This window comes from Ostrea edulis, chromosome 8 (genome assembly GCF_947568905.1).
Source record: "Ostrea edulis chromosome 8, xbOstEdul1.1, whole genome shotgun sequence".
In the NCBI taxonomy this organism is placed as follows: Eukaryota; Metazoa; Mollusca; class Bivalvia; order Ostreida; family Ostreidae; genus Ostrea; species Ostrea edulis.
Window position 1 is genome coordinate 17,070,038 of NC_079171.1, and position 24,392 is coordinate 17,094,429.

A 24,392-nucleotide genomic window follows, 5' to 3' on the forward strand; every position below is an offset into this window, starting at 1 on the left:
TTTTGGAAATATTTAAGATTATTGAAATCAGTAGGGACATATTCAGATATTTTCATTCTGTCACATTTTCTTACCTCTCTTAAAACATTTCATTTTTGTTGTTGATTCATTTAAACTTTGATTCTATTTCACACTTTGTAATTTTTTTATTTGCTATCATTTACAATATCAATCAATCCTAAATCATTAATAAATTGTAAACTCTTTACTGGTGTTTTCATTCGGATGTGTTGACCATAGTTCAGGAATAACGATACCTGGGTTGAATTTTACTAGAGCCAGTGTTAACAGGGTATTCGATCACCCGAGTTATTGTCCCTGATATACTGGTTCTGATTATAGAATTTTGGTCGTTGTGACCCTTATACAGAATTTGGGTTCCCGTGGTCAAGATTCCCATTACACAAGATTCAAAATTAGCTTATGTTTGCAAGTCTGAGACAAGTGAGATTCATTGTGGACTAATTAAAATTTCAGCTCACTAGTCCATGCAGGCTAGTAAAAGTCTGGAAATTGATCCTGTTTTGGGGTCGGAATCTATAGCTGATTACAATTGAAATCATGAGTATATTTATGTAAGAGTATCAGTAGTGTATAGCTGCCTTTTGGTTATCTAATTTCACTCAGAATTTTCTCCCAGAGCATGTCGGATAAAACATGCCGGATAAGACACCCATGCATGATTTCATTCTTTTATTTGAAAATGAATAAATTATTTACTGTAATTACATTCAAAATAGCACCTTTTAAGGCAAATTTCAAGTATTAGGGATCATATTATATTTGTTAGAACTAATTTGTGCTAAAAAAGTTTTTCTGAATTCTTCAGTCAGCCAAGCTCGTGCTCCAAGAGTTACTGCTGCGAGTGCCATAGTAAATGCAACTCTAGGTGACTCAGTCACCATGGAATGTCAAGCAGATGGCAATCCAGAACCCCATGTAGTGTGGCAGAAATTCGGTGAGTGTGTATATACAAGGTGACTCTCAATAACTTGAAGTTCAAGGGACCTTGATAAAACTTCGAGAAATTGAGAGTTCGATAGATCGAAATTTGAAAATTGAAGGTCTGCCGGTATGGTTCAGATTTTACAGTAACCGGAAATGTTTACCAACAAGATCATATGATACCGTTTGGAAATGTTTTCCTTCATATTCGTCAGGTAGTTAATTTGATATAAAAATAAAAAGCCTTATTTTGCATTAATAAAAACATTTCAAAGTTTATGTATTTGTTCTTTAATTATGCTAAACCAAGTTCCGGTGAAGCTTTACTATCGCAGACACAGCTAGAGCACAATGTTATGTCGCTTTACCCAAAGCAAAAATTTCTAACAAATGAGTAAAACGATGTTTTAGAGTAACTTTACCCAAAGAACAAACTCCAGAAATTTAACAGTCTGTAGATCTCTAAATTATGTATAAAACTTACTCTCTCGTTGTGAGGTCAAAACAAATTATAGATTTATTCATAGTCAGATTATATATAATTTTAATCATCACGACACAAAACCCCAGTGCAAGGTGTAAACTGACCATTTGGCCAATTATATGCTCAAGTGTGTCACCTCCACAAAGAAGCATGGGCGGTGTTTCAACTATGTAAACACCTAATTACCCCTCCGGCATTCAACAAAATCCAGGTAAGGTCCAAGCGAAAATTATTAAACGCTTGGATAACGGTGGGTATATGCTACTACCACTTAGAGACATCGAGAGTGATAAACAATGAAATGTGTTTTACGGGACCCAACTTCACATCGAGAGACCAAAAACTTCGAGAGATCGAACGTTCGAGAGATCGGTAGTAAATTTGCTTTGTTATATAAAGAAAAAAATCGGGACCATGATTTCACTTCGAGAGACCGAGAACTTCGAGAGATCGAAGTTCGAGCCATCGACCTGTAGTGTATTAATGTGTTTGTCTACAGGGGACTCATGATGGTTCAAACTTTCATCTCTAAATGTAGTCAGGTCCAGGTTTTTGCCTATAAAGGTATAGATGTATATTCATGGCCTTAATTAAATGGACTCAGTCATGAAAAAATTGCCTTAAGATGTGTATATAATCTAACAATAGATAGACATCGAAAAATATATATGTTAGCAAACTGTTTTTATTGTTATTGTCTCTCAGAAGTATTAAGCACCCCTCCACATATATCAACATTAATGAAAATGTACATAATCCTTCTTTTTCTCTTTTAATTTTATCCAAACAAATGGACTGTAATACACAACATAGATTATATACCCTTTATTAATGATATATAATTGTTTATTTTGATAAATTGGAATAGATATTTTCATAAATATGTACACTTAGTGAGCCCAATCATGTATAAAATATATTGTGGAACATACCATGTTGATGTTAATATTGGTCATTTGTTTCAATTTTTACGTGATAAACCTGAATAAATTGTTTTTATTTTACAGATTATTATCTTAGGAAAAGGAAATGCTTAAAATCATTTATTGATACTTTACTGTAGAAGCTAGAAGTTCTACAACAACAACAACCCCCCCCCCCCCCCCCCCCCAAATCCCTGACAAATTATACATTGTCATATTTTTATAAAACATGAAGTTTGAGTATATTTACACCTTGGGTGTAAGTTAAACTATAATAAACTAGATGTATCTTTTAATAGTTATAGCTTTCCTTTGTTATTTCTGTAAACTACCACACTCAGCTGACAATTAACCTATTTCTGTAAACGATCACAATCAGCTGACAATTGACCTATTTCTGTAAATGATCACAGTCAGCTGACAATTGACCTATTTCTGTGAGATATCACAATCAGCTGACAATTGACCTATTTCTGTGAGATATCACAATCAGCTGACAATTGACCTATTTCTGTAAACTATCACACTCAGCTGACAATTGACCTATTTCTGTAAACTATCACAGTCAGCTGACAATTGACCTATTTCTGTAAACTATCACAGTCAGCTGACAATTGACCTATTTCTGTAAACTATCACAATCAGCTGACAATTGACCTATTTCTGTAAACTATCACAATCAGCTGAAAATTGATTTCCTTAGTCTGTTTAAACTAAGTTTGCATTGTCCGATGGGTGCATAATGTTGATATGTTATTTAATTTAACATTGACCTGGTTTAGAACTTTACTTTAATCATTCTTGAAAATAAAGGATTTTAAAAGTACAAGGGGTGATCAGAAACTTTGTGAACTATATCTACATAACCACAGTACAGATCAGAATGCATTTTGGCACACATATACATGTAGTCAAAAGCATGTACTAGATGTAGCATGAGTTACATGATAATTTGTGTTACATTTGTGACATCACAATGTAAAAATGACGTCAATTTGTAAATGACTGTGACAAAAATGGATGGTTTGGTTGTATTTGTGCAGAGAACATTTATAAAGTTTTACACAAAACTTGGAAAATCCTTCATGGATATATATATATACAGTGATCTACATAAAGTTTATGGTGATAAAGAACTTGCCAAAAGTTCAATAAGTAAGTGCATGAAGTATTTTATTGAGAGAAGGGAGACGGTTAAAGATGATGTTCGTTCTGGTAGCCCAGTGAACGTTAGTACAGAAAGGAATGTGTCAGGTTGAATAGTTTGTAATGAAAGATCAATGAGTCAATATTAGAGAAACAGCTGATGATCTTAACATGTCTTATAGAACTGTCCAGGAGATTTTGACCAGTAAGCTTGGAATGTGGCAAGTTTGTGCAAGGTGACTTCCACTCTTCTCTCTGCTGGAGCAGATGAGCATGCGGGTAAATGTTTGCAAGTCTTACGTCAATACATACGCAATAGAAGGAATTTGTTCATGAATAGAATTATAACGTGATAAAACATGGGGACATTTCTATAAATCAGAAACTAAGCAACTATATTAAATTAAAGTTCAATTTGGAAGCATCCATGGTTCCCCCTAAAACTTCAGTTACTGGAGACTACAATCTGCATGTTATCAAATCAGATTTGATGAGAGCCATAACAAGAAAGTGCCCAGATTTAATCAAAACTGGATTCATTCTGCACAGGACAATGCATCTAGCCATAAGGTCAGGTGATGGGCATCATGGAAACATTAGGTATAGAAATCCTAACCCACCCTCCTTACAGCCCAGATTTAGCAATTGGTATCTTCTACAGGTAGCTATTTGCAGTTTTTAAAGATGAAATATGAGAACCGGGAAGACCTTGGTATTGCTGTGAACATGCGCTATGGAGTGCATCGTGATGACTTGGGTTACGTGTTTTGGGCATGAGAAGATCAATGGCTTGGGTTACATGTTATGGGCATGAGAAGATCAATGGCTTGGATTACGTGTTTTGGGCATGAGAAGATCAATGGCTTGGGTTACATGTTATGGGCATGAGAAGATCAATGACTTGGATTACGTGTTTTGGGCATGAGAAGATCAATGGCTTGGGTTACATGTTATGGGCATGAGAAGATCAATGGCTTGGATTACGTGTTTTGGGCATGAGAAGATCAATGGCTTGGGTTACATGTTATGGGCATGAGAAGATCAATGACTTGGGTTACGTGTTTTGGGCATGAGAAGATCAATGGCTTGGGTTACATGTTATGGGCATGAGAAGATCAATGGCTTGGATTACGTGTTTTGGGCATGAGAAGATCAATGGCTTGGGTTACGTGTGATGGGCATGAGAAGATCAATGGCTTGGATTACGTGTTTTGGGCATGAGAAGATCAATGGCTTGGGTTACGTGTGATGGGCATGAGAAGATCGATGGCTTGGGTTACGTGTTTTGGGCATGAGAAGATCAATGGCTTGGATTACATGTTTTGGGCATGAGAAGATCAATGGCTTGGGTTACGTGTTTTGGGCATGAGAAGATCGATGGCTTGGATTACGTGTGATGGGCATGAGAAGATCGATGGCTTGGATTACATGTTATGGGCATGAGAAGATCGATGGCTTGGGTTACGTGTTATGGGCATGAGAAGATCGATGGCTTAGATTACGTGTTATGGGCATGAGAGGATCGATGGCTTGGGTTACGTGTTTTGGGCATGAGAAGATCGATGGCTTGGGTTACGTGTTATGGGCATGAGAAGATCAATGGCTTGGGTTACATGTTATGGGCATGAGAAGATCGATGGCAGAAGTGCATCGAAGCTGGAGGTCTTACTTTGAAAAGAATAAACCCAGAAACTCACTTTAATTTGTATTATGTAAGCTATGCTTACAGAGTTTTTGATCACCCTTTGTAGTTGCTTTATATCACATTTTATTTTTCTGTTGTGATAAAAGATATATCGGCCATCTCAATAATCATCTTTAAACAATGGTAAAGATATATCAGCCATCTCAATTATCATCTTTAAACAATGGTAAAGATATATCAGCCATCTCAATAATCATCTTTAAACAATGGTAAAGATATATCAGCATATTATGCTTTACTGTTGTAGTTTTGCAACAATAGTATTTTTTCAGTAAACCTAGAAGATGAGTCAAGATGGGAACCAATTGAGGACAGACCTCGAGTCCGGCGAGTTGGAGTGAGTAATCTCAAGATTACAAAGGTCATGGACACTGATGGGGGACTGTACAGATGTGTGGCCTCAGGTCCAGGCTTCGCAAACAGCAATGCAGAAGTCACACTCAATATCAACTGTGAGTTGAAAAATAATTTTGTCCAGTGTTTAAGATGCAAGCAATTCAAAATTCCAAGATTAATATAAAGCATTACATGTGTTGATGTAGTGATGTAGTGATGACCCTGATATAAAGCATTACATGTGTTGATGTAGTGATGACCCTGATATAAAGCATTACATGTGTTGATGTAGTGATGACCTTGATATAAAGCATTACACGTGTTGATGTGTTGATGTAGTGATGACCTTGATATAAAGCATTACATGTGTTGATGTAGTGATGACCCTGATATAAAGCATTACATGTGTTGATGTAGTGATGACCTTGATATAAAGCATTACATGTGTTGATGTAGTGATGACCTTGATATAAAGCATTACATGTGTTGATGTAGTGATGACCTTGATATAAAGCATTACACGTGTTGATGTAGTGATGACCCTGATATAAAGCATTACATGTGTTGATGTAGTGATGACCCTGATATAAAGCATTACATGTGTTGATGTAGTGATGACCCTGATATAAAGCATTACATGTGTTGATGTAGTGATGACCTTGATATAAAGCATTACATGTGTTGATGTAGTGATGACCCTGATATAAAGCATTACACGTGTTGATGTAGTGATGACCTTGATATAAAGCATTACATGTGTTGATGTAGTGATGACCTTGATATAAAGCATTACATGTGTTGATGTAGTGATGACCCTGATATAAAGCATTACATGTGTTGATGTAGTGATGACCCTGATATAAAGCATTACATGTGTTGATGTAGTGATGACCTAGGTCAGTTTAGTCACCTGAGTGACCTATTGATATTTGTTGGTATCCGTTAAAATTTTTAAAAAACATTTTCAACATTTTGATTATGGTATCAGGCTGTCCAGCGGCCCTAAAATTCCTAAAAATTCCTAATTTTTTTCAGTTTTGCTAAAATTCCTAAAAAAATGTAAAATTCAAGGGGAAATCCTAAAAAAGCCCTTATTTTTCATGTCAATTCCTACTTTTTTATCAGTCTTGAAAAATCAAAATGCATTCATACAAAATGTGTGTTATTAACGTAGATTGCAGTTCTTATTCAGATAATGCTGATGCAGTGAAAGGCAGTTGACCTGTGGATCCATGTGTCAAGCTTGTTTATTGGTTGTGACTTTGTGATAAAGAGTTGAGATTTTAGGTTATAGCCAATAATAGCTGAGACCATGGAACACTGGAATACGCCCTTCCTGTACTTACATCTTATTTGTGTGTCATGTGAGTTTCTTTATTGTCAAATTTGACAAGGTAAGTCCTTTTAAATAATTAAAACTTCCGCAATTTGGTTAAAAATTCCTAATTTTAGCCCTAATTTAGCCCTAATTTTTAAAATTTTACCCCTAAAATTTGCCCTTATTTTTTGTCCAAGGGTGCTGGACAGCCTGTGGTATGTATATTTGAATTGACTCGCATAGTGAGATACTCCTTGGAGGTGTTAGACTAATAGAATCCTTCATTAGTAGAAGTGTGGGATAGGGGAATTCTACCGAGGGGACAAGATTCGCAGTCTAGGACGAGGCTTTGCCAAGTACTAGAGAGAATCTTGTTCCAGAGGTGGAATTTCCCTATCCCATACGAGTAAATAATGAAGGATTATTTTTCTCACATTTTACTCACAGTTTAGTGCAAAAATTTCTAGAGCTTTGAGAAAATTCAAAATTTTAAAAATCCTCATTTGAACTTCAATTCAAAAACTAATTAGACAGGCAGAAAGAACATATGCGAAAATGGTTTACACTTTAGTTGTAAACTAAAAAAAAACCCCAAGGTTATCCACCAGAAAGCTTAGTATATATATCAAAATGGAATTTAAAGAAAACAATACAGAATATTTTACTTCACCGTGTAACGTAAATCATAGAAAATATATGACGTCACAATCAAATGACGTCGCAGCAGTGGGAGATGGAAAAATCTCACATGGGTAAAGTCGATCTCACACTGGTGATAATGTGAGAGAGAAGATGTATATTTGAGTTGACTCACATAGCGAGATAGTCCTTGGCATGTGACCTATTATTGTGGATTGCCCTCTCCAAAGCCTCTTTTATATTTATGCAATTGCATGTAGTTCACCATCAGCTAATGGCAATTGATCACATTGTAATAATAGAGCGATTGCTTCGTAACCGAGAGCTCGTGAGTTATAGCTCCGCTAATGCCATATGGCTGCCTCAAACCTAAGATATAAACATAGGTAGTGATTGCTCCTTCGCCAAAAACGGCGGATGCTTTGTGCCAGTGCTTTTAGAAATTTTGTGATCAGTAAGCCTCGACTAACTTACCAGTAAGTACTCCCCCACCGATCACACAAGTTTATCAGTTTATCAGAAATATGATGTATGATGTTTGTTTCTGATGTCAATGAAGTGACTGAAATTAAAATTTTCTTTCAATTATTTTTATACTCAAGTTGTTTGTCAAAGTAAATTTTACAGAGTTTAATCAAAGTTTAAGTACAGTTTTGAATTAACACTTATTTACAAGTAATTGTTTATCAATGGCTTTAATAGGAAGGATCTCTTTAGTTTCATAAAAGCATGATCAGTCAAGCATCACTAATCTCCAAACAGACTAGAAAATTTACACACTGATAGCCTAGGGCAATCCAGGGCATATATGAACTGCTAATTAGAGGGTTATTGTCTTTATCAACATTGAATAAGCAGGGGTTTATATTACGTATTTATTGGAATTTTTTATGTAATACTAAATTGCTGCATCTTGGGACTACATAAAAACCATGTCTATATTATATAGGTTTGTTAAGAAATGGTTTTGTGCTTTTACATTCCAACATAATAAGTGGTCTAATGTAATAAACCATGAACTTATAATGAGGTTCCACTGTACATAACACACTCTGTCTGTTCCCCTAGATCCCCCCACACTGGTAACTGTCTGTTCCCCTAGATCCCCCCACACTGGTAACTGTCTGTTCCCCTAGATCCCCCCACACTGGTAACTGTCTGTTCCCCTAGATCCCCCGACACTGGTAACTGTCTGTTCCCCTAAATCCCCCCACACTGGTAACTGTCTGTTCCCCTAGATCCCCCGACACTGGTAACTGTTTGTCTGTTCCCCTAGATCCCCCCACACTGGTAACTGTCTGTTCCCCTAGATCCCCTGACATTGGTAACTGTTTGTCTGTTTCCTTAGATCCCCTGACACTGGTAACTGTTTGTCTGTTCCCCTAGATCCCCTGACACTGGTGACTGTTTGTCTGTTTACTTAGATTCCCTGGCACTGGTAACTGTTTGTCTGTTTGCTTAGATTCCCTGACACTGGTAACTGTTTGTCTGTTTCCTTAGATCCCCTGACACTGGTAACTGTTTGTCTGTTTCCTTAGATCCCCTGACACTGGTAACTGTTTGTCTGTTTCCTTAGATTCCCTGACACTGGTAACTGTTTGTCTGTTTCCTTAGATCCCCTGACACTGGTAACTGTTTGTCTGTTCCCTTAGATCCCCTGACACTGGTAACTGTCTGTTCCCTTAGATCCCCTGACATTGGTAACCAGAGTTGTTGAAATTTTTAAATCACTGTCAGACATTTGGTCTGGCAGAGCTAAAGGTTCTGTCAGACCGGTCAAAGTTTTGTCAGACCAGATACATGTACCTTGTATTGCACAGAAAGAAAGAAAGAAAAAGAACTGCACCAAAATGCCTTTTATTGTTTAAACAGCAATGCATCTTCCACTCATATCTAGCCAAATACGGTCAGTTTTCCAGCCAACTTGGAAGTCAGTAACACCACGGAAGACTTCGTAATTTTTTAAGTGGTCCAGGTTCAGCATTTTTTTCTTTTTGTACGAAGTAGTTTGTTTTGCATCCCGTCAGGAATTTCCCCTCATATTGAGACGTTATCAGTTGTGGGTAAAATACTACAAATTTAGACCTATGTTTTGTACTCTGACTCCAAGACCGTAGTAGTGAGGGTTCTTTAACATGTTAAAACCTGCCAAGACATTGGTTGTCATATCCGAAAGACCTGTGACTCTCACTGCTAAATGCCGAACGTTTTGCGAGCATATATTTACATCTTAGATCTGACATGGCCATGGCACGAGCAGAACTCGAACTCACGACCTTCCAGTTATGAAGCGAGCACTCTACCACTGAGCTTTTTCTTCCTGGGTAGAGAACCTTTCACAAATTTGATCGGCCCTGCGGTCATGTTGTTTGAGTGACTTTCACTTGTGCATCCCGAACCCGAGCTCTAAAATAATCAGATCACAGCTGATATTTTCAAATGGTCATTTGGATCAATATTGTCTAGCAAGTTATCGGTCCAGGGAAATTTTTTACCGGCCTTCCCGACAGGACTGACAGTTTTCGACAACTCTGGACCGTAACTGTTTGTCTGTTCCCCTAGATTCCCCGACATTGGTAACTGTCTGTCTGTTCCCCTAGATTCCCTGACACTGGTAACTGTTTGTCTGTTCCCCTAGATTCCCCAACACTGGTGACTGTTTGTCTGTTCCCTTAAATCCCTGACACTGGTAACTGTTTGTCTGTTTCCCTAGATCCCCCGACACTGGTAACTGTCTGTTCCCCTAGATCCCCTGACACTGGTAACTGTTTGTCTGTTTCCCTAGATCCCCTGACACTGGTAACTGTCTGTTCCCCTAGATCCCCTGATACTGGTAACTGTTTGTCTGTTCCCCTAGATTCCCCAACACTGGTGACTGTTTGTCTGTTCCCTTAAATCCCTGACACTGGTAACTGTTTGTCTGTTCCCCTAGATCCCTTGACACTGGTAACTGTTCCCCTAGGTCCCCCAACACTGGTAACTGTTTGTCTGTTCCCTTAGATTCCCCTGAAACTGGTAACTGTTTGTCTGTTCCCCTAGATTCCCCTGACACTGGTAACTGTTTGTCTCTTCCCCTAGATTCCCCTGACATTGGTAACTGTTTGTCTGTTCCCCTAGATTCCCCGACACTGGTAACTGTTTGTCTGTTCCCCTAGAAACCCCGACACTGGTAACTGTTCCCCTAGATCCCCTGACATTGGTAACTGTTTGTCTGTTCCCCTAGATCCCCCGACACTGGTAACTGTTTGTCTGTTCCCCTAGATTCCCCGACACTGGTAACTGTTTGTCTGTTCCCCTAGATTCCCCGACACTGGTAACTGTTTGTCTGTTCCCCTAGATCCCCCGACACTGGTGACTGTTTGTCTGTTTACTTAGATTCCACCTGACACTGGTAACTGATTGTCTGTTTACTTAGATTCCACCTGACACTGGTAACTGGTTGTCTGTTTACTTAGATTCCACCTGACACTGGTAACTGTTTGTCTGTTCCCCTAGATCCCCCGACACTGGTGACTATTCCTGATAGTGGCGATCACACTGTGGCCAAGAGATTCCGGTTACACTGCAGTGCTCAGGGTCAGCCCATTCCCACCATCACATGGTTTCATAATGGACAGAGACTTCAGGAGGATGCTGGACACATCATGGTTAGTAATTAAGCTTAGATACAATTTAGCTAGACTGTATCATTTGAAACCAATCTATGCATACTCATTAAGATTGATAGAAACACACAGGATGGAAGTACCATGTTAATGGAGCTGTGAGAAATGTGCTTGTACTTGGCTTGGGCCACTTCTTCAGAAAATGCATATGATTGGCATAAGCATAATACAGGTTAAATAAAGTGTGAAGGTTTTATCTCTGAAGTCGTAGAATAATTCATAATGTTGAAATATTAGATGCACTACAGTCATAATGTAACTCTTAAAGCAATATAATCCGATATTCATGTATTATTTTTGTACATAATTACATTAAAGCAGATTAATTAGTTTTTAGAGTTATTAACTTTCCCTTAATGTAGGTTGAAAACATTTGCATGTAAAAGAAAACGGTGAGAAGATTATCTAAAAAGTGAATAGTAGCGGGTACGCATAGATTATACATTGTCTGTTATGCGTCTATAGGTAGCCCCACGCAGGTCAGGGGAATCCCAACATGAGGTATATAAATCAAACTCAACTGTCTAACTTTAAGACTGAAAGAGCATAAAACAACGAATTACTAAGAGGTGTTTGATATTTTTATTTGTATTAAACTTATGGCACGGTACTGAGCTAGGTTACAAAATACACAGCTTTACACAGACGAGATCACTGATAACCTGAAAGTCTGAACTGAATTACACATGACTGTTATTGAAATGGCCAAGTGACAGTTTTTGTAAGCACTTATCTAAAATTAAATTATTCTGGTCAAAACAGGTGAAATGTTGTACAGCCTCATAAATACATAGTACGTGCGATGATTTAACAGTGTTTTTTATACAAGGTGGAAAAAATTGTCACAATTCAGACCAAACAACTGTAAGTTTCATTTTGACCATTAGGTGTAGCATTATCTTTACCCTAGGTCATTTATAAGGTCAATGTAATAAGAATTCTGTTTTATTCCTGAACATGTTACATTTTTGTGCATGATTTTCTGAAGTTCAGCTAATAAATCTTTCTGAATTGAAGTTGGAACAGTGATGGCTTCACTGCAGGTATGTTGAAGGGAAGATTCAAGTTAATGTCTCAAATTTGCATTTTCTTCTTTTTATGCTTTCTTTTATGCTCCCTTTTATGCTTAATGAATGTATAAATAAAAATCAAGATGAAAGGAATTTTGTGTAGCCTGTAACTTGTGTTCGGTTGAGGCATGATAAGTGGTGAAGCGACTTTCTTGCCTTCAACTTTATAGTTGTAGAAATCAGCCGAGTTTGATTGTCAATGGCTAGTTAGGTCAGTTGGTAGAGCACCTGACTAGATAATTCAGGGGGCCTGGGTTCAAATTCCAATCTGGTACATTGCATTTTCTCCCTTCCTGTTACATTTGGTGCCATAGACTAGCCCCTGGAACTGACAGATGAAAATGCCTGCCTTGGGGATAAGGATCCTTGGATAATGTCTTCAAGTGTAAATACATTTAAGAAGGGAGGAATGTGGTGTTCAGCTGGGTTTGATCATTGGTGGCCAGATGGCTTAGGTGGTAGAGCACCTGACTATAGATTCACAGAGTCCAGGTTTGAATCCTGGTCTGGTCCATCGCATTTTCTCCCTTCCAGTTACACAATATTTCATATATTTCCCAATATGGATGAGCCCCATGAGGGCTGCTAGTTTTGTCTGGACAGGCTTGCCATTACACCACATCTAAATGCCCTTTGTTTTGATTTACAGTTTAAGAATAATAACAAGCAGTTAGTTTTGGAGAGCAGAATATCAGACTCTGGATTTTACCAGTGTATTGGTGAAAATTCTTATGGATCAGAAACAGGCACAGCCAGAATCCACATCACTCTCGGCGGTAAGTTCCCAGAACATTAACAAAACAAGACTATAAACAGTAATTAACACAAACTATAGACAGTATGTAACACAACAAAACTATAGACAGTATGTAACACAACAAAACTATAGACAGTATGTAACACAAAACTATAGACAGTTTGTAACACAAAACTACAGACAATATGTAACACAACAAAACTATAGACAATATGTAACACAACAAAACTATAGACAGTATGTAACACAACAAAACTATAGACAGTATGTAACACAACAAAACTATAGACAGTATGTAACACAACAAAACTATAGACAGTATGTAACACAACAAAACTATAGACAATATGTAACACAACAAAACTATAGACAATATGTAACACAAAACTATAGACAGTATGTAACACAACAAAACTATAGACAGTATGTAACACAGCAAAACTATAGACAGTATGTGACACAAAACTATAGACAGTATGTACCACAAAACTATAGACAGTATGTAACACAAAACTATAGACAATATGTAAAACAACAAAACTATAGACAGTATGTAACAAAACTATAGACAGTATGTAACACAACAAAACTATAGACAGTATGTAACACAACAAAACTATAGACAGTATGTACCACAACAAAACTATAAACAGTATGTAACACAACAAAACTATAGACAGTATGTAACACAACAAAACTATAGACAGTATGTAACACAACAAAACTATAGACAATATGTAACACAACAAAACTATAGACAGTATGTAACACAAAACTATAGACAGTATGTAGCACAAAACTATAGACAGTATGTAACACAACAAAACTATAGACAGTATGTAACACAACAAAACTATAGACAGTATGTAACACAACAAAACTATAGACAGTATGTAACACAAAACTATAGACAGTACGTAATACAACAAAACTATAGACAGTATGTAACACAAAACTATAGACAGTATGTAACACAACAAAACTATAGACAGTATGTAACACAACAAAACTATAGACAGTGTGTAACACAAAACTATAGACAGTATGTAACACAACAAAACTATAGACAGAATGTAACACAACAAAACTATAGACAGTATGTAACACAAAACTATAGACAGTATGTAACACAAAACTATAGACAATATGTAACACAAAACTATAGACAGTATGTAACACAACAAAACTATAGACAGTATGTAACACAACAAAACTATAGACAGTATGTAACACAAAACTATAGACAGTATGTAACACAAAACTATAGACAGTATGTAACACAACAAAACTATGGACAGTATGTAACACAAAACTATAGACAGTATGTAACACAACAAAACTATAGACAGTATGTAACACAACAAAACTATAGACAGTATGTAACACAAAACTATAGACAGTATGTAACACAAAACTATAGACAATATTACGTGTATGAGACACCACACATTACGTGTATGAGACACCACACATTACGTGTATGAGACACTGAACACTGAACATTACATGTATGAGACACCACACATTACGTGTATGAGACACCACACATTACGTGTATGAGACACCACACATTACGTGTATGAGACACCACACATTACGTGTATGAGACACCACACATTACGTGTATGAGACACCACACATTACGTGTATGAGACACCACACATTACGTGTATGAGACACTTTAATCTAAGTTACACATTTAAATCTATACTTTCTTGTGCATGTTGAATGTCGTATAGATTGAAATGAACCAAGGCTACTTTGTTGAGTATGTTGAAAAGGGCATTGTTATAATAACTTATATTCCCTTGATGAAATAAAAAAGGCAGATATTCTCAATCATTTTTAGCTCAAGTGAGCTTTTCTGATCGCCAGTTGTCCATTGTCTGTCTATCCGTCCGTCCATAAAAACTTTTTAAACTTTTTACATTTTCGACTTCTTCTCCAGCACCACTGGGCCAATTTCAACTAAACTTGGCCAAAAAGCATCCTTGGGTTTGTTCAAAGGAAGGGCCATGTTCCTTTCAAAGGGGAGATAATCACAAAAATGCAAAAATAGGGTGGGGTCATTTAAAATCTTATCTTAAAATAGGGGATCAAAGTTTTACAAACAAATATATAGGAAAAAATCTTCTCAAGAACCATTCAGCCAGAAAAGCTGAGATTTTCATGAAAGCTTCCTGATATAGTGCAGATTCAAGTTTGTTCAAATCATGGCCCCCGTGGGTATGATGGGGCCACAAGGGAGAATCAAAGTATTGCATACAAATATATAGGGAAAATCTTTAAAAATCTTCTTCTCAAGAACCACTGAGTCAGAAAAGCTGATATTTAAATGAAAGCTTTCAAGTTTGTTCAAATCATGGCCCCCGGGGGTAGGATGGGGCCACGAGGGGGAGGATCAAAGTTTTACTTACAAATACAGGGAAAATCTTTAAAAATCTTCTTCTCAAGAACCAATGAGCCAGAAGAGCTGAGATTTACATGAAAGCTTTCTGACACACTGCTGATTCAAGTTTGTTCAAATCATGTCCCCCGGGGTTAGGTTGGGGCTACAATAGGTGATCAAAGTTTTACATAGAAATATATGGGAAAAATCTTCTTCTCAAGAATCAATGAGCTAGAAGAGCTGAGATTTACATGAAAGCTTCATGACATAGTGCAGATTCAAGTTTGTTCAAAGTATGGCCCCTGTGGGTAGGTTGGGGTCACAATAGGGGATGAAAGTTTTACATACAAACATAAAGGGAAAATCTTTAAAAATCTTCTCAAGAACCACTGGGCCAAAGGAGTTGACATTTACATGAAAGCTTTCTGACATAGTGCAGATTCAAGTTTGTAAAAACCATGGCCTCCAGGGGTAGGTTGGGGTCACAATAGGGACTAAGGTTTCACATGCAAATATATATGGAAAGTCTTCAGATATGGGCCAAGGTGACTTAGGTAAGCGATGTGGCCCATGGGCCTCTTGTTTGGAGAAACAGTCATGCAGATATTAATGTAAATTATGAATGTTATTAGAGTGTTTATGATATTGGTACAGTGACTGTCTCAGCTGGTCAATATGTAATTTGTCTCAGCTGGTCAATATGTAATTTGTTTCCCAGAGAATGCCCCGCATCCTCCACGTAAAGCAAAGGCTACGCCTGTTTCTGACTCCCAGATAAACCTGTCCTGGCTGCCTTCCGTCTGCTGTGATGTGTTTGTCTACACCGTTCACTACAGCTGGGTAATCCCCGACACCAAAGGTGGGTATCTAACGTAAAATCACACCATCAGATTTAGAGAATTAATGACAGGGAAAAGAAGAGTGGTTACCTAACAATCGCACCATCAGATTTAGAGAATTAATGACAGGGAAAAGAAAAGTGGGTTCCTAACAATCACACCATCAGATTTAGAGAATTAATGACAGGGAAAAGAAAAGTGATTACCTAACAATCGCACCATCAGATTTAGAGAATTAATGACAGGGAAAAGAAGAGTGATTACCTAACAATCAGATTTAGAGTCTGTTCTCTGACAGAACACATGACCGACAAAGACAATCTGGGCATTCTATCGATGATGCTCGAGGAGGATTGATAGGATTAGGCACGGTGGCTGATGTTGCCTCGGAAACTTCTTCTCTTTATGGATCCCATTCCCAGTCGCTATGAGCAAATAAAGCACAAATTGCCGCTAATTTCTCCTCTGAAAGTTGCACAGTGATCTAATTGGACATCTTCGTCGGGATACAATATGGCTATGACTGATTTATTTTTAATGTACAGATACGTAGCTCAGGTAATTATCGTCTCATAGTTTAAAAAAAAAATTCAGAGAAGTTATCTTTGCGGTAGATGAAAGGGATTGATACGCGTGCCGTTAATTGCTATCAACACATTCCAGCCTCGGATACCCAGGTGACTCGCTTGGTTAAAGCTGTCAATCAGGACCTGAGCTATTGCTCTTATATGATTGACAAGCGGTGTGTTTTTTATCCTTGTACATGTAAATTTTAAGGGAGGTGGCTTAGAAATGGGTCTTTAAAGGTCATAGGAGACGGTTTTTAACAATACGTTTTCTCTCCATAATTATCAACTTTGTTTCATAGACTCCTCATAAAAATACTTTTTAAAGATTAAAAACGATATTAACTCGAAGAAATTGAAGTGCATAGGTAGTCGGAATAGAAAATCGTTACACGATTATCGTTCCTGATTTCCTGAATTTGTGACGTCATAAGAGACCACACTCAGATTTGCGAATCAAAACAAAAGCACATCCATAGACGATTTATTCACAACTGGAGGAGTTTTTGAATGGGGAACCATAGTTTGTTATACAAGGATATCACTTTGAACTCATAATTAATGTAAATGCCAGCCACATCGACGATTTTTCATCGGAGGACGAAGAAGATCGATCAAGATCCTATTTATTCCGAATCGGTTGAAACAATACTGATTGGTTAATGATAAATGTATGATAATTCCAGAGTACATTCTCTGATGACAATAAGAGAAATATAGATAGTTATTACTTGCGCTTTCTAATTCCATGCAGACACAGCGACGCAGCATCGGTTTTTCCCCAAATGAGGGGGGGGGGGGGGGGTGGAAGGTTAACTGACAAAAAAGGTAGGCACCCTCATCCCCCTTTGGTTTTATGTGCCCAAGTTCCACCCTGACTCGGATATATTTTATAGCCAGATCGAAATTTCCTTTACACACATCGTGAGCGCCGTTTTTTAAAATTTATTTTCATAGGATTTTTACAAGTATATCGTGTACAGCTATTTTAGTTTAACAGGTGAATCTAATAAATATAAATGGCTTTAACATTCTTTTACAATAAAATTTGCGACATTAGGGCCTATATGAAGAATAATTTACCATAACATTAGACGCTATAAGGGCTCTTTCTTGCGTATAATGGTTGGAATTGGAAGCCAGAGGAAGAACGAATTCTTCGTCTGGACCAGTTATTGAAGGAACTGTCGAAAAATCCGAATGTCCTGACTGTTTTTGTAGGCCATGCGTTATGGACGAGTCACACAGACAACTTTAGGTAGCCAAAGAATTCTGGAATATATTGAGTCATCGTGGGGTGTGGGACGATGATCGGTTCATAAGCTGTACATAGCCAGAAAATCTGCACAGTATGCAGGAACTCAGGTCGGAAACTGAATGTTTGGCTGTCATACATCGTTGGATACTGGGTATCCGATGAAGGCAGTCAAATGGATACAAGAAAACATAGAAAAAAGAATATTCTGCCTAATTTATCAATGGCTAACGTTTTCATTTATACAAAATAAATTTATCGAGCTTTAATTCTTACATGTTGATTCATTCAACTGACCGGTTGTTCAAAACCCTCAGCCTTTAACGTTATTATTTGTTTAATTTGTTTACCCTAATAAGGAAACCAATGTGCAAAGTGCTTCATTTAAAGGGGAAAAAAATCATCCCCCAACTCTTGCAGGACCGTAAAAATTGGTTTATTTCACCCGATATAAAAACTTGTAATTTCAATATGTTCCACCATTTGCTTTGAACATTCTTTTTCAAAAAGAAAAGAGTGGGGGGGGGGGGGGGGGGGGGGGGGGGGGGGGGTCTGATAATGCAACTTTCAACATATAAAGTTAGACCTATATTCATCTTCAATTTATTTACTTATGTAGTCAGAGAGAAAAATTCTGATCAGAAGAGCTTCATATAACTATTTCATAGTCAGATTTCATTTCTAAACTAATCAGATCATGCATGTTTATACTAAATTATGAATATCTGTACTACGTGTAGTCTACCGTCATTATATACAGTCAACGTTTTGCAGGATTTTCTCGTCTTCGCCGTGCTTGCCGTTGGTTTGTAGCCTAGTCGAAAATAGTTAGAACTGCATCTGGTCGAAGATTTAATTTCATAAACCCATTAGTTTTTGCCAAAGTAGAGTGAATACAATAACGAAACCGATCCTCATCAACCCCCGTAATCGCGTAACATGATTGTCAAACAACTTCCGAGTTCTGTGTTCTCGGTGTAGATTTCACACCCAAGTCTTTCTGAATGTTGGATCATTTAGACAAAAGTATATAGAAATACCTGACTTGCTAAATGTAATTACAGTTGAATGTAAGCACATTGAACATTTTGACGGCTAAAACCCACAGTTGTTAGTATAAACAAATACACATTTGCGTCAGGCTGGTCTCTTTTGACGTCATCAAGCAAGGGAGATAAGTCATCTTACTATTTTGATACTTCGCACCACGGCAACATTTGACGGTCTGTAGCGCCTGTTACCTTACGATTTTTTCTGAATGACTTCTTTACATATGTTAAGTAATTAAAGAAGAACACATTTTCGTGCAAAACAAATATTTTTTGAAAATCGTCTCCTATGACCTTTAAGGACAGGTCAAAATTAGTCATTTCACGTTAGTGTTACATATATTGTGTAAAGCCGTTCATCAGTATAGACATTGAAGTTTTAAGAACACATTTTGTTGTATGTGTGATACTTTTAACCAGTACTCAGGTGACTGATAAGGCCTGTGGGACTACTGATACTTATAACTAATACTCAGGTGACTGATAAGGTCCGTGGGACTACTGATACTTATAACTAATACTCAGGTGACTGATAAGGCCTGTGGGACTACTGATACTTATAACTAATACTCAGGTGACTGATAAGGCCTGTGGGACTACTGATACTTATAACTAATACTCAGGTGACTGATAAGGTCCGTGGGACTACTGATACTTATAACTAATACTCAGGTGACTGATAAGGCCTGTGGGACTACTGATACTTATAACTAATACTCAGGTGACTGATAAGGCCTGTGGGACTACTGATACTTATAACTAATACTCAGGTGACTGATAAGGCCTGTGGGACTACTGATACTTATAACTAATACTCAGGTGACTGATAAGGCCTGTGGGACTAGTGATACTTTTAACTAATACTCGGGTGACTGATAAGGCCTGCGGGACTACTGATACTTATAACTAATACTCAGGTGACTGATAAGGCCCATGGGCCTATTTTCTACTTATGGAAATAGTCATTTTTAAACTAAAAAGAGTATATCTTAAAAATTCATGAAGAGGTTTTATTTAATTGTTATAATAACATTGTTCTTAGACTGAAGTTATGCATTTCTTATTTTTAGTTATAAAGTATTAGAAAGTTATGCTAATTTCTATTCTGTTTAGAATATATTAAGTATTAGAAAGTTATGCTAATTTCTATTCTGTTTAGAATATAATATAAAGTATTAGAAAGTTATGCTAATTTCTGTTCTGTTTAGAATATAATATAAAGTATTAGAAAGTTATGCTAATTTCTATTCTGTTTAGAATATATTAAGTATTAGAAAGTTATGCTAATTTCTATTCTGTTTAGAATATAATATAAAGTATTAGAAAGTTATGCTAATTTCTATTCTGTTTAAAAGACAGTGTATCTCTTTATCTGGATTTTATTTCAAAAACATTAATTAATAGGTATGAATCACACTTTTTACATACATTGTTTATTGAAGTAAAATAACATTTAATGTGTACCTTACATTTTGATTTATAGTAAATATATGAATAGTAGGGTGTGTGTGTGTTCATACTCTAGCAATGTTTAAATGATCTACCAAATTAAGAGAAATGCTAATAAACAATTAAATCCTATTTATTGGTATAGTGTTTATATTGAGCATCACCGGAAATATTTTAATATTTGATTGATTCATTGATTTTTTTAAAAGCAACATTTTCAATTAAAAAAAAAAATTGTATACTAGATGACCATTTGATTAGACAACTTCTGATTTGATCTGAGGAAGTCTGTTTTTAACCATTATATAGTGTGCCCCATGAGGGGTATTAGTCCCAAAAAGACAGTTCTAATTTCTTAAGGCCTTATTTTGAAGTAAACACATTGTTTCCATACATGAATTTGAAAAGAGGAATCATTATGATCAAATTTTTAGCTCATCGGAGCTGAAAGCTCAAGTGAGCTTTTCTGATCACCCGTTGTCCGTCATCTGTCTGACTGTCTGTAAACTTTTCAAATGGTGAAAATACATGGACAAATTTTTAAAATATGGGCCAAGGTAACTCAAATGAGTGGTGTGGCTCATGGGCCTCTTGGGAATCAAAGATTTGCATGTGAATATAATGGAAAAATCTTCTCAAGAACCACTATGCCAGAAAAATTTCAAACATTCATGGCAACTTCCTGACATAGTGCAGATTCAAGTTTGTTCAAATGATGACCCCGGGGTTAGAGTGGGGGTACAGTAGGGGATCCATTTTACATTGGAATACAGAGGGAAAATCTTTAGATATGGGTCCAGGTGACTCAGGTGACTGATGTGGCCCATGGGCCTCTTGTTCCTGTTTCTTACAATAGTTTCTTCATGAAAATTCATTTCCATCTAATATACCATCAAGTGAATCTCTATATCATTAAGTAAATCTCTATATCATTAAGTGAAAGAAATTGCTGTTGTACTTATAAACATAATGATGTTATACAGTGAAGCAGTCCAAACAGTTGGTGGAACAAAGTAACCAGTGTGAGATACGGCAGCTGTTACCATATACCACATACCATTTCTATGTTCGGGCATACAACAAAAATGGCTCCAGTGAAAAATCCAAAGAAGTGACAGCGACCACCCTACAGTCAGGTGAGATCCTTATCAACAGAAATGAAATAATTATCCAACAGCTTATCTCTCCAAAATGTTTATCCAATAGCATATCTCACTCCACAATATTCATCCAACACATATCTCACTCCACAATATTCATCCAACACATATCTCACTCCACAATATTCATCCAACAACATATCTCATTTCACAATATTCATCCAACACATATCTCATTTCTTAATATTCATCCAACACATATCTCACTCCACAATATTCATCCAACAACATATCTCATTTCACAATATTCATCCAACAACATATCTCACTCCACAATATTCATCCAACAACATATCTCATTTCACAATATTCATCCAACAACATATCTCACTCCACAATATTCATCCAACAACATATCTCATTTCACAATATTCATCCAACAACATATCTTCACAATATTCATCCAACAAAATATCTCACTCCACAATATTCATCCAACACATATCTCATTCCACAATATTCATCCAACACATATCTCACTTCACAAATATTCATCCAACAACATATCTCACTCCACAATATTCATCCAACAACATATCTCACTCCACAATATTCATCCAACAACATATCTCACTTCACACAATATTCATCCAACAACATATCTCACTTCACAATATTCATCCAACACATATCTCACTCCACAATATTCATCCAACATATCTCACTCCACAATATTCATCCAACAACATATCTCACTCCACAATATTCATCCAACAACATATCTCACTTCACAATATTCATCCAACACATATCTCATTTCACAATATTCATCCAACACATATCTCACTTCACAATATTCATCCAACAACATCTCTCATTTCACAATATTCAATACTGTGCACGTTATTTGAATAATGAAAGAAATATGGAAGAAAATTGTCAAAAAGTCTTCATTTTTCATTCCGCGTCCCCTAACATTTTGCTGTTTTACGGTCTAAGAGATTATGCTACACAAATATACTCTCTACCACTCGACAGAGGAGTAAATGAGAAAACTTTTGATGTGTAGTATATGCAACTTCTTTCATGAATGGGTCTGGTCTGTCAGATGCAAGAAATTAGGGTATGCAGAATGAAAAATGCAGACTTTTTGACAATTTTCGTCCATATTTCTTTCATTATTCAAAAAACATGCACAATATTGGCATATAAAAGGCATGATACAATCTACTGGATCAAGCTGCATAGTTTAGAACCAACTTTGTTTGATTTCCTGCATAGAGTCGGCCATAAATTTACAAAATGTACTTTCTATTTTTTTCACCAAAAATTGTGACTTTACGACAGAAAATCCTAATTTAGGCCAAGTCAAACATATTTTATCAGACTACAACCATCATTTCCATAATCTAGATAAAATTCTGTATCAAATCAAATCAAATAGGTTGTACTTTATTCTACCTTAGGTTGGGGTCATCTTAGAATTTGACCTCGTGGCCACTGCACTATTTAATGTATGGCACACAGACAAGTGGGGAATAACTCTGCTGAAGGAGCAAAGAAATTAAAAACAAAAAGATATCAAAGAACTCATTAATTTTTTTCAGCAAAATTAATTCTTTTCATGCCTAAAACTACTGTAAATGTGTTTAAATGAAATATTTTGCATAGTTTTTGAGTTTGAAAGCAATGAAATTCTTGTGATATGCATATTTACATTTGATATTTTACACACATTTATGTGTGACGTCATATGCAACCCCATGCGAGGAGTTTTGAAGCCAGTTAGCTATTTCATAAACAGATTAGATTTAATCAACAAAATGTGGATTCTTAAAATTCACGCAATATATGCTCTTGGTGAATAAATTAGGCCCCTAAAAGTTGAGTTTTAAAAATATCTAATACTACATTAACAATAAGTTGATCGAAGAGATTTCTAGACAATCCGTCCCCATTATCAATCCGTCCCTTGGTCGATTTGTCCCAATTGCACCCTTTAGCATTATATCGTATATGTATGATCATGGTAACTTTGGAGTTTCATTTCAATCTTGTTATACAGAAGTGTATGACATACAATATATAAGTATATTAAAGTTACATTGCACTTGATTTTGATGTTTTCTATATACATTCAATAGTACCCAGTGCAGCACCTAGAATCCAGACCTCCAGTTTAAGTGTGGGGTCTATCACATTATCCTGGTCCCCATTGTTGAAGTCTGAAAAAAGAGGAGAGATCACGAGATACAGAATTTACAGTCAGCTACAGGAGGAAGACTCGGAGCAGGTGGAGGAGATCCACAACGACACACTTCTGTACACCATCAAAGGTAGGTCACATCACACACATACACAACACACTTCTGTACACCATCAAAGGTAGGTCACACTCATATCGTACATGTACACAACACACTTCTGTACACCATCAAAGGTAGGTCACATCACACATGTACACAACACACATCTGTACACCATCAAAGGTAGGTCACATCACACACGTACACAACACACTTCTGTACACCATCAAAGGTAGGTCACATCACACACGTACATAACACACTTCTGTACACCATCAAAAGTAGGTCACGCTCATATCGTACATGTACACAACACACTTCTGTACACCATCAAAAGCCCACCGTTGGTCGCTCTATTCGTTTACCTATACTGTGGGTCACAAGGCGAGTATTTTCGCTGGAAGGTGTGTCTCGGCTTCTATATGCGATTGGTTGCTTTACTATTCCTTAT

The 24,392-nt window shown here is 36.7% G+C and overlaps 1 protein-coding gene across 3 annotated transcripts in view; it reads left to right on the top strand.

Moving 5' to 3' along the window:
- The window catches only part of LOC125662008 (protogenin-like), a 101,493-nt gene that overhangs the window by 33,185 nt on the left and 43,916 nt on the right, over positions 1 to 24,392 (top strand). For all 3 annotated transcript variants that reach the window (XM_048894170.2, XM_048894171.2, XM_048894172.2), the window contains exons 5-11: positions 830 to 958; positions 5,476 to 5,655; positions 10,992 to 11,143; positions 12,881 to 13,007; positions 16,096 to 16,236; positions 21,519 to 21,671; positions 23,780 to 23,971. In XM_048894170.2, coding sequence (XP_048750127.2) covers positions 830 to 958; positions 5,476 to 5,655; positions 10,992 to 11,143; positions 12,881 to 13,007; positions 16,096 to 16,236; positions 21,519 to 21,671; positions 23,780 to 23,971 — 1,074 coding nt within the window. The remainder of the gene's footprint in view (positions 1 to 829; positions 959 to 5,475; positions 5,656 to 10,991; positions 11,144 to 12,880; positions 13,008 to 16,095; positions 16,237 to 21,518; positions 21,672 to 23,779; positions 23,972 to 24,392) is intronic.